A 12,437-nucleotide genomic window follows, 5' to 3' on the forward strand; every position below is an offset into this window, starting at 1 on the left:
GGCCAGAGCACATTAAGTCATGAATGAAACTGCGTGTTGGACCTCACCATGTGGACATTTCTTAATTTTGCCTTGAAATACACACTATACTGTATAGACAATCTCCTCACATCAGAACAATGGGATTTAGGTTCAAAATAGGTAGGGATTAAGTTGCGATTTCCCGATCAAATCACCCAAAACATGTTATTTTCAAATCTAGGATGCTCGTTCGGCAACTCTGTCTGTGATGACATCGCTGCAGGGTGTGTGAGGATTATCTCGCTTTGCCCATAACATTATTACTATTATTGCATGTCCTTCCCATTATTCTCTTCCTTCCTCCCCACCTGTCACTGTCAACTGAACACAAACACAGAAAAGAACGCCATAGAAGGAAGAGAGTTTTGGACATCATGTATGTTTTCAAAGCTCCTCCATTTAAGCATTCATGTTTTGGCAATTTGTTATTAGCTGTAGAAGCCTTCAAATGCTGCTTGTTTATTGAAGGTATTTTCAACATACTGAATCTCTGAATGCTGTGCGAGAATTTTTATTCTGTGTAAATGTGAATTCCTAGAATGTCATACTGGATGTAAGTTCAAAGAGAAGATTGTGTGCACATCCCACCACGCCTGCATTTAGGCCAGGTGCTGGACATCAAGGGAAGAATCAAGGAAAAGAAGAGGGAAGTCCGCACACTGTTCTCAAGCTCCAAGCTCCTCTAAAAAGTGAGTTTCTTGGAGCTTGAGAACAGTGTGCGGACTCTTCTTTTCCTTGATACTTGATGTAAGCCCACAAAATGCTATGTGACTGTGGTGCGAGTGTTGTTTGTTATTAAAAGTCGTAAATCTGGCCTAGTATATGGATGTAAATAATATAGATCAAATTTTGAAATCATCATATTGTACAGTATATAATTGTTTTGCTCACTAGATAGCACTTACTGTAATGTACCCTTTTCACAGATGTCTCAGCAAGATAAAGCTGCAGCTGATAAAATTAATGGAATGTTTGATTTAGGTGTAGCAATTAACAAGTATTGACAATACCTATTGACTGTTGTCAGTGCTTGCTCTTTGGCATACCTACATTTAAGTAAGTTATGACATGTTTGTGAGAAGGGTCCTTGAACAATATTTAGTGTGGTTAGTGTGGATGCTTCTCACTGTTAATAATTAACTGTTTTATTTGTGTATGTTTATTGTACTTTTATTCTCTTTTTCCTATTTTCTCTCTAAGTAGTCTATCTTTTTTTAACCACATGAACCCTAGCTTCCTTATTCTGGGGTGAACATTCGATGAAGAGATTTGGTGTAGGGGGGTGAAAGGGAGGGGATCAAGTATAGACCCCTGTGGGACCGGGGTCAACTAAGGGTTTAAGTCAGTGATATTCAACTGGCGGCCCGCAGGCCACATCCGGCCCCAGCTGAGCTTTCATTTGTCCCCTGGAACACATTCCATATTCCAATGTACAATTTAGGCATTTAGCAGACGCTCTTACTCCAGAGCGATTTACAGTAAGCAAGGTAAACATGAGGTATACATCAAATGCATAGAAGTAATCTAGGATCATAGTTAAATCAAGAACCTATTAACAGTCTAAACAGTAATATAAAATGAAATAGAAATCTGTACATGAAAACTTGAAATATTCTTTTTTATATTATACTGTCTGATGATAGGTTCTTGGTTTACCTTGTAAAAATAAATGTAAGAATGGAGTAATGTTTGTGACTGACTATGGGTCCCAAAATTAACACCCACCAGTACTGCATTTGCAGTCAAGACACTGCTACAAGAACCCAAATGTGGGTAAATTAATTATTTGGTGAGTAAATTATGGAGACCATCCACCACTCTGGTTGTTGGTATTTAATACACTACTGTAGATCTGCTGTGCTTCGTGTTGTTGTAGCTCGTATGGGTCAACTAGATTTTGTAGCTTTGAGTTTTGAGGGGCTGTTGTCCATTATAGCAAAGAAAGAGTTGTCCTTCAGCAGTTTTGTGTGGATTTTTTCAATCTTCCATCTTCTACGCCTTCATCCACTTGTAGGTTTTATACAGTATGATTCATTCATCCTCAATAGCGTCCTGAGCTGAATAATGGTCTAACTCATGGTTCTTGAAACCATGAACCATGAAACCGGATGCTCAAAAACATAAAAAACTATCTTCTCTCAAAGACGCGCTTCCATGCCAGGGAACACAAATATCTACTCCCTATTTCTCAATATCCAAATCAAAGCCTGTGCATTAACGGACTGGCACAGAAAGTATCCTTTCAAACATCAAAAGGCATACATGCATATGGACATATGGGCATAATGGACATATGTTGTGCACACACACACAAGCACTCACAACTAAACGGTCATATGGTTAACCACGAACACGGGCTGGCTCCCGACTTCAAGTCATTTTACAATTGTGCCCCCCTGCCTAATCTAGTTGAATACCCCTGGTTTAAGTGATTAAAAGCCTCCTGTGGACAGGTGTTGTAAATTATCATCTTGCTGTAAAGTATTATAATGCTCCATTGATAATTTAATGTCATGTCCATGTCAAATAAATAAACAAAATACCCCCTAAAAATAGCATACATAGCAACATGTCACTGTCACTCATATTTCACTAATGTTTGACTTATACTAGACCAGTGGATCTCAAAGTGGGGTCCAGGGTTCCTTGAGAGGTTTCAGACACATTTCCAAAGTCAGAGTAAAATCCATTTTTTCCTCGGCTGGTTCACACCCCTGTCGTGACACTCGTTTACTGTGAATGAAATGTCTAATACAGTCTTTTTCTTGTCGTTCAAACCTGTACTTTTACTCGTGGCTCAAAGGCAACATATCCAACCTACACCAGTCAGCATACATGTAGGTGAGACAACAGCACACCAGATGTGACAGTCTTAAAATGTGTTATCCCTGTCTGATTCTGTTACTCCAGTTCCCCCCCATCCATATTCCACACATTTTGAACCATGATAAAATAGATTGTGGCCTACAGTACATGAATAGCAGAACTGTCAAAATCCTTAATGAGTCAGACTTTAGCTGTCTAATGTCTTCTAATGTGGGAGGCACTGATCGAACCCAAGATGTATATTGTATTTTCAGAGCTTTTACTGACTACCTGTCTCCCCAGGGCGGCATCTAGCATGTTTCAGTATGACTGACACGTTGAGCACAGATCTGATTTAATCCGAGCCAAGAGAGTCGGGCCTTTACAAGCCTCACCCTGCTCAGTCTAGATTAGATATGTACATTACATTTCTGACATCTCATAGCACCGGGGGAAAGATACAGTCAGTCAGTCAGTTCTGTTTGGTTTGAGATACTGCATCGTCTCCCCTTTGTAGATTCTGCAACCGATGTGTCTGATGCCTATGAAAGCGCTGAGCCATTTCTCTGTTTGAGAGGAGAGGTGCTGGGCGGAAAGTGGCGCTGCAACAATAAACCCTGATTGTTTGAAGCAGATTGCTATTAGCTGGCGGAGAGGGGAGCTATTAGGGCGGAAATGAAGCATTGTTAAAGAAACATAAGACTTCCCTCGGCGGATGACAGCCTTCTGAAGGGGCCTCAGATTAGATCTTGCAGGTGCAGTTGGGAGGGGAGAAGTGTTCTCCACGCTAGGCGAATTATATTGGCTCATCAAATCTGCTCTGGACTGAATATTAAGCCCCATTATGGTATGAGGGGGAGGGAGGAGGCTGTTGAAGTGAGCAATTTATGAGAAACGTTTGGGTTGTGCTGTGCTGGGTTTCCAAAAGAGCCTTTTCAGTCCAGCAATTGGCTCGCAGTACAGCATTGTCGGTGCATCACTTCTCAGCACGGGAAGGCATTGAAAAAATAAATGTGTGTGATTTGAAGGCTTTTATTGCTACGCTCTTGCAAGGTTTAGCCTGTGCTCGTGACTGGCTCTTCCATCCAGAAGCAAGAGAATAGTTTGTACTGCCCTACTAATCTTTGCTGTATAGCAATGAATTGGTTAAGATGGAAACAGTGCCTCTGGATGATGGTCCAGTTATCTTGTACATTTTATAATCTCCAGATGAACAAGTCACGTGTTTGGTTTCAAACTGATACTTTTATGAAATTGTAATGTTTGTGTCATTACACATACAAAAACAGGGATTGAATGAGACCTGAATCTCATTGCATGCTGTTATATAGTACACAGACTACTCAGGGACCACGCAAGTCGGGGAACGATGCAAGTTGGGAATGCATGCCCCACCTGGTTATGCAATACCTGTTAGTAGTATTCGCTGTACCCATTGTTAGAGTACCCAGGTTGGTACCCATGATCACAGTACTAATAACATTAGATATTACAATCAACAAGTTATTTATATAAATGGGCACTGGACTACTCGAGAACGATGCACGTTAGGAATACCCGTTTATGCAATACCCGTTGTACCCGTTGCCAGAGTACCCAGTACCGAGGTTGGTGCCCAGGTTGGTTGATTACCCACTATCACAGGGGTCTTCAACAGGGGGTCCGGGACCCCTAGGGGGTCATCAGAGTTACTACAGGGGGTCCGCCAAATCTTTGTGTGATGTGATTTTTTTTTTACCTTAACCACTTGAACCTTAGCATCCCTTTTCTGAGGAGAACTTTTAGCCAAAAATAGATCTACAAGCTCTATAGATCTACAAGCTCTACAAGCTCTATAGATCTACAAGCTCTATAGATCTACAAGCTCTCAACGCCTCGCGCTGCGAGGCGTTGAGAGCTTGTAGATCGGCTATTTTTGGCAAAGAGGTATCGGTGTAGAGGGAAAAAAGAGCAGACTAAGTAAAATAAAAAACTTTAATCTGAAACACAATTTTATACAATATATTAGTAGGGGGTCCCTGCTTCATCTCTCTCTCAGCTAGTGGGTCCTTGGCCTGAAAACGTTGGAAGACCCCTGCACTATCATGCGACCGATCAACTAAATATGGAGATGCAGGGATCTATTCTTTCAGAATAACTGGAGATCTTGTGCTTATTATCTCTCCGATAAGCCTTTTATTTGTCTCCCCAGCATCCGCCTCTGAGGACGGCCCAGGACTCTCCATGACCCCGGGGAGCCCTGCACAGAGCAGGGTCAGCCTGTACCCCACCACACAGGACAGTGGCCGGAGGCTCCCACTGGTCACCACCGCTCCGCCCCTCAACATCCCCAACCATCATCCACTGTACAGGAACCCTCCACCTCATCAGTCCCCCCTCGCCTCGCTTGGTGTGCCGCACTACTTCGAAGACAGCGGGGGGCTGGACGCTCATCCGACCGTGTCCGGTCCCTCCGATGCCTTTTCTGTCCCGTCATCCAAGACTCAACTTGGTGGAGAACGGGGAACATCGATGAGGCACGACGGACGCAATGACAGAGGTGAACATTCAGACATGCTAACCACTCCTGTCGTGCACACGTTGGTGCCTGATCCTCGCTCCAACACCCCCAGCCCAGCCACCACTGTGGGGCAGAAGCATCCGGAGAGGTCCGCCGTTTCCCCCTCAGCTGTTACCACTGTAGTGGAAAGAGATGCGGCAAGGCCAGACCGACCCTCTCTGGACCATGACGCCTCCCTGGCTCATGGGGGCATGTTGTTGGCTACATCTGTGGACGAGGAGACGACCACCACCACCATCACCACGACCACCATCATCACTACCATGCAGAGCCCAGGTAGGAAGACACCCTTAAAGGACATCTGTAGGACATTCACCTGGGTCCAGCTGTTCACCCAGAATGTTTCACAGAAAGCAATGCAGGAAGTCACAAACCCTGCCCATGCATGCACTCAGGCACACACTCAGACATGTACTCACACGCACCACCACAGAAAAATAATTCACAGCCCAATGTTTAATGCTTACTACTATCACTGGGTAATATTCTTGTAATTGCTAATAACATAATAATTCCAAGAAGGCTTAAATGAACACAGTTATTGAATATTATAATAAAGCTTCCTGCTACAACTCAGCTTTTCTTCCCAGATGGCTTTCATATCAGAACTCTCATTATTACAATTCATTGTCATAAAGCATTTTCCTCTTTCGATTGCAGCGTTGCACACTCAACTAATACCCTCTCTATTTGCATCTCACGCAAAACAAAACAGCCACAGGACTGAAATTAATTACAATAGTATTATTGCGCCACTTCCCCTCAATCAAGAGGGGAAGTAAGGAACAGCGACATGAGACCCTCAGACAATTAGCTATAACTGAGATTGACGGAGATGAGCATCACTATTTAGATTGGCCTGTGTAATGTACAGAGGCTCTTCAAGGACAACGAGGCCACTTGATTAATTTATCTCGTCCATGAGAGGTTCCATCACACTGTGACATTTGTGTCATTGATAATGCCATTCAATGCGTCAGCAAGCCAGACAAAACATCTCCTAGGGACATATAGAGGCTCATACAGACACACAGAGATGCAGGGTGAATGACAACATCGGGGTGCAGTAATGATGTTGAAGTGGACACTCCCTAAGGGGAGGTGTCAAGGGGACAGAGAGGGTATTCTTTATGAGGAAGCGGTCTGACGAAAGTTTACTTTTTTTTAAACACCAAACGGGCGGGGGGGGGGGGGGGGGTATAAAGGAGGCGGAGCAGAGTGACCTTAAAGCAACCGCAGAATAGTCTGTCCCCATCTGTCCCCCACAGAGCCTACAGCCCAGACGGTAGCTGGAAAACCTTCAAACACAATTAGTTTGTGTGTGAATGTACAGTATGTGCAATGTGTGTATAAATGTGTGTGTGTGGGGGGCAGCGGCAGCGGGGGGGGGGGGTGGGGCGTGCATGTCTTCACATGCACACCTGTATAAATATGTATGCGCATGCAGCCGATTCATGCATGCATATGCGTGTACAAAGACATGCAGTACGTACGTGTGTGTGCATGCTTATTGTTGAGCGTGTCTGCATAAGTAATTCACAAACATAGATTGGCAGGTTTTATATGAGTGTTAGCAAAGCTCCTTTTGACAATACGGAATGGAAGGATTTGACACAGTGACATTGTGTTACAGGTCATGTTGTTATAATTGTTTCCCATGTCCCATGTGTTTACTCCGCCAGTTCCCTGCCAATTCAACCTGACTGGACCAGAAGGCTACATAGAGGCCCCCCCACAGGCTACCTCTGGTTTCTACTCTACATTGGACTGCACATACACTATCACTGTCTACATGGGCTATGGAGTGGAGATCCAGGTAAGAAACTGTCTGTCTCTCACAGAGCCAAATCCGGAGGGTTGAACTCTCAGAGTTACAATAACAGTCCGCCTTCGCTTCAATCTCTTTCCTGTCTTTTCTGCTATTGTTGCTGTTTATGTACTGTAACAAAACTAAAGGCGTTATTTTGGGATACAGGTGAACTGGTATGAGGTGCAGTGAAGTGCCAAGTGCAGGTGGAGGGGCCATGGTGATGGTCTTTTGGTATTTTTGGCATGGGAGAAGGGCAGAGTACCCGCAGCGCAGTGGTGAGATGGGTTGAAATATCGTCAGTGGGTTTGTTCCAGGTAGATTTAAGTATGGCCAGTCAAATGGCCACTGTTCATGACCAGAGCAGAGCAATGTCGTATTGATATTTTCCACAGTGTCATGGAATAAGACACTAAACTTCTCCCAAAAGCATACTGCGGGAGGTGCATTTGTTGCAACAAATCTATGGCAGCTTAAGAAGACCACCAAGAGCAGATGATGTAAAATGTGACCCAGTGCAGCAAATATGGTCATCCCGGGCTGCACAGAACTAAAAGAATAAGATGTAAAAGTGTACAGTATAATCTCAGGGATGCTCAGGGAGTTTTTTCTCACCTTCAGTTCAGTGTTCCACCTATTCCCATTCACAATGAGTTCTGAGATAGAGGTCTGCCTAGAGATTACTCAAGACAAAACATCTTTTGTTACATTTGATTACTATTATTGTTCTAAAACAATAGGTATAGTAGCTGTTCAAGTTTCAGAATAAAAATGAATGAACATGGAAGGATTATTGTTCATGATTATTCATGCCCATTATTTAATTTATTTTTTTGCATCAAGTAGCTCAGAGTGGAGGAGAGAGTATCACATATTAAACTGTGTGTATTTCACAACATTGTAAACAATGTGGTAGCCAAATATATATTACTTTTCTAAGGTTATTGATATACACAGTTATTCCAAAATTAGGGAGCACCACAGTCTCGTCAGTAGAGCTGTCATTAGCGGGGCTAAAATGTTCAAATGCTTAAAGATAAATTCAACAATATAAAAGAGCCGCTCCCCCTCCTTCATGCTGTTCACTAGTAAATCAGGCATGTCAAACGTCCCCCATGACCATAAAACCTAAATATATTTTGTCCATGAAACACATTAGTGGCTATGGACATGCTATTTAGGCATTTTAATGGATTTACTTCTCTGCAGGGTAATGCGCTGACACTTAAATCAATAGTGTGATCCTGACCTGTGCTTGCTTGGTTTCTATGCACGTTAAAGATGTGATTTACCTGTTCTCCAAACTTGCTTTTGGACAGAATTCTTCGGTGCCCTTTTTTGTCCAAATCACTAGCACTGTTGTTTAGATTGAAAACACAGCGTGACTTCAGTTTGCTGACAGGTAGATGTTTACAATTAGCATTTTAATGGTAGACAGATTAGATTAGGTTTTGCTGCACCCTGTTTCCTCTAAGTCATGAGTGTACTGTATTTTATCAAAAGGATTTAAGCAGACATATTTTGCAGATAAACCTCCTGTCAACATAAAATACGCTTTTAGACAACTTATTCCAGGAAGCCAGCTTACTGTTTTCTTCGAGTTATGTTGAGAAGATAAATTGGATTTAGATTAAAAGGTCAATGAGAAAGTTTGCATTGTATTTAGATGATTATCTGTCCCCACATCTCAGACAGCTTAAGTCAACAATCATCCAACTGTTGACACTCTTATAAACATCCTTAGGCTTGAGGATGGAAACTGAACACAGATTCTTCATCTTTTATGGCGGCTGTTAAATTCTGAAGGGGCTAAAAATGACCCTCTTCAGTTGCTCTTCCCAGTAGGAGATTGGTGGGAGGCTCTGATTATATAGTTCTCATGCTCCTTGTGACAGGTGTACACACGTGAACACATATCGATCACAGGTCCCCAATGTCACCTACGCAATTGTGTCTGTGGTGAAATACAGACAATGAGAAGGTACTTCTGATGATTAGAGCCTCTACCCACTCATATATTGAGTGTGGTTGCGAGGCGTCTGACCTTTTGGGAGGAGGCTGACGCAGTGATTTAAGCAGCGCCTTTGCCTTCTACCTGAACGCCTCCCCTCCCATCCACATGATTAACTCCCAGAGCTTTGCTTCCTGCTGCTCATAAAATATACAATGGCCATTACCCGGCTGACCTTCCAGATGCCTGGCCTAATAAATTTAGGGTAAAAAATGAATATGTGGTGCAAATCATCTTCAATGATGCGTCCCAGCTGCTTCCTGTCTCCACGACAGAGAAGAGGCGACTGGACTAGAGGCAAGAGAGGGGTGGAGAGGGAGAAGGAGACAAGCCTGGACTAGAAAGGAGATGAAAGGAGAGGAGAGGAGAGGAGAGGAGAGGAGAGGAGAGACTACCTTAAACCTGTTATGTGCAGTACCTGAGTTTAAATACTAAGATCCAGTTTGTCTCTCCGTCCCTCCTGGCCTCTCCTCATCTCCCATTTGCGTTCATTATTCAAAGTGACTGCGATGTATGGCTGCAGCCGGGTTTGTAGACGTTAATTAATTGCTTATGGATTATCTGTCTTCAGCCTTTGTTTTGTTTACGGACCTCCTTAAGCATCCCCTGACGAAAACGTCCTCTCAGCTTCTCTTAACTAAATTAAAGGAGTTCAGCGTCCCCAGATGGACGGGCTAAACAAATGTGGAATTGGGCTAATGTCGGACACGCATCAAAGATGTTTGATGGAGCTGGAGGGTCAATCGGTGCCGTTACGCTTAAACAGCGCGGGATTCTAATTTGTCTTATCTAGAAATCATATTCATTAATCTACTTCAAAGGCCTTTGTCGGCTTCAGTGGAATCTTGGCGGCCCGATTTGGTCATCTTTTATCTTTCTCTCTTTCTTTTAATACGAGATAAGCTACATTTCTTTCCCTGATGCAGGGTTTTGTTAAAGAGAGGAGCAGATTATTCCACAGTCAACATTTGGCTCGCACCCACCAGTCAGAATCTCTTACCTGCGCAATCTGTACACATCCTGAACTGCTGCAGAATCCCACACCAGAAACATTATCCTTGGAAATGTGATGATTACAACCCATATCAAATAGCTCTGGTAGGGAAACATGGATCACAAGCTACTGAAGGAGCCCAGTCCTTAATGAATTCACAGTTGATACTGTACAGAGGACTTGCAGGTCTAATGTGCAGAATGCATATATGAATGAGGATGGTTTGGTGTGCACTGAGAGTACAGTATACTGTATGTGAAAATTGCCTCTGGCAGAAGAGGAGAGAGAGAGTCTTGTCCTGAGGTGAGCCTTCTTCAATCACCTCTCTCTCGCCTGGCCACGCTTAGAAGATATGAGAAGGAGCTCACGGTCACAACCCTTATCTTACAACATAATAAGACCTTGTGGCAACATGGAGTCTGCATAACATCAGCCCCCTGTTCACACTACTCCAATGGCCTTTTTCTACTACAGGGCTGTGCCGTGCTGTGCCATGAAAATCGCGGGTACGAATCCTTTTCCACAATAAATGTATCAGCACGCTTGGGCACTGATTCCAACTGTGAAAGATTTCAACCTTTCCCAGCTTGACTTGTCACCTGTCCCGTTTAAATGGGATTGCACAGGCAGGATTTAAATTCTTCTTGCCCATGATTGGACCATCAGCTGTCACTCAAGCAAAATTAAATAGCCATAAGCGTTACAGTTTAAAGATGGCCTGAAATGGTATTTTGAGAGTAAAAGTATTAATTTCCACATCCACAATTTTTTTTCACTTAGGCCTACGTATGCTTTGTACTTTTTTAAATATTTAACTTATATTTTATAATGAAAATCAGTCAGTTTCTGATTAGGCTGAGACCTTGAAAAGAGAGAACCGACATGTACATCCCCAACCCAAGTTTGGGCAGGTGCTGAGCGACGAACAGTATAAAAGAATAAATAAATAAACACTCGCACACTGAGCGCTCCAATGCAACAGATGCTTTATTGCACCAATAAATCTGTGACGTTTCGAGCACAAAGCTCTTCCTCAGACTGGACCTGAGACCTTGGCCACATGAAGTCAGAGATCCAGATCTGAGCCAAGTCTGTGATCCTCATTTGAGCCACACCGTTCCCATGTGGATCCCAAGATCTTCAAATCTATGTGACATACAGTATTTTGTACTAGCTAGCTAGCATAACTAAATAGCAGACCTGAAAACACATATTTCACTTTAGATACTGTATATTCTGACGGTCAAAATATATTTCCCTCCATACATTTTCTCACAAAATTTGAGCATTTTCTGTATAATCTGAAACATAACATTTCTTCATACAGTATACTGTATATACAGTATATTTTATATATATATTTATGTATTTATTTATGGTATCTATGGTTTTTCTCCATCTAAAATATGTTGCTGTTTATACTTATTTGAGGATTTCAGGTATTTTGTTTCACCTACAGTACATAATGGGTGAATTTGTCTCGATGTAAAATTCAGTGTCAGATAAGCCTCCCTGTTGACCTTTTGTGTTATGAAGATGAATATGTATGACTATGTGTTAAGACTGTGAGAGTTTCCTAATGAACACTTGTTGTTCAGGCAGGTCCCTGCAGCGGTGGTGGTCATGGCAACAGCCTATTGATTATAAGCGGTTTCATAATGACAGCCCGGTCACTGATGGAGTTCTGCAGGGCACCGCTACTGATTAGAAGGTTATATACAGTAGGCCACTCACAATGATTCTCAAGGTCGCATCCGGGGATCACCAAGGGCCCTTGAGTGGGTTCCAGTGGGTCCCCAGCAAAATGTGTTAATACTGTATAGCATCAAAATCCATGTAATCACTTGAACCCTGTTTTATAATTTGGCTATTTGAAAATAGCGAATCTGCAAACTCACAAAGCATCGCAATGCAGCATGTTGTGATCTGCTATTTTCAAAACATCATGAAAAACTGGTCCTCCCTTTATCCCATATTTTTTTGAAACACTCATCTCAGATAGACATATGAGAGGGGAGAGGAGACAGACAAGAGGAAACATCATCCCAGATCCACGTAGTTTATGTGTGGGTCTGTAACCAGATGTCCTAACCAGGTACTAAACCAAGCATTTGGACAGCCGAGAGTGTCCTTTGATTAGAATGGAAACACTCTACAGTGATCTCCGTGCGATACAACGGGCACAGAAGCCAAAATCAATAGTGTGCATTGATATAGGTCTAAGCTGAGAAGCTTGTGG

The 12,437-nt window shown here is 42.8% G+C and overlaps 2 protein-coding genes across 2 annotated transcripts in view; both read left to right on the forward strand.

Moving 5' to 3' along the window:
* Window positions 1-5,555, forward strand: part of LOC311050617 (uncharacterized protein) — a gene marked incomplete at its 3' end in the record, with an annotated part of 50,812 nt that extends 45,257 nt beyond the window's left edge. Inside the window, exons 2-3 of the mRNA XM_084064703.1 lie at window positions 5,018-5,365; window positions 5,461-5,555. Of these exons, the coding sequence (XP_083920829.1) occupies window positions 5,018-5,365; window positions 5,461-5,555 (443 nt within the window). The remainder of the gene's footprint in view (window positions 1-5,017; window positions 5,366-5,460) is intronic.
* LOC311050395 (seizure protein 6 homolog) overlaps window positions 5,498-12,437 on the forward strand; it is an 81,937-nt gene continuing 74,997 nt past the window's right edge. Inside the window, exons 1-2 of the mRNA XM_084064468.1 lie at window positions 5,498-5,662; window positions 7,069-7,202. Coding sequence (XP_083920594.1) covers window positions 5,578-5,662; window positions 7,069-7,202 — 219 coding nt within the window. The 5' untranslated portion in view covers window positions 5,498-5,577. The remainder of the gene's footprint in view (window positions 5,663-7,068; window positions 7,203-12,437) is intronic.

Source organism: Gymnoscopelus microlampas, assembly GCF_963454915.1.
Source record: "Gymnoscopelus microlampas genome assembly, chromosome: 8".
Lineage (NCBI taxonomy): Eukaryota > Metazoa > Chordata > Actinopteri > Myctophiformes > Myctophidae > Gymnoscopelus > Gymnoscopelus microlampas.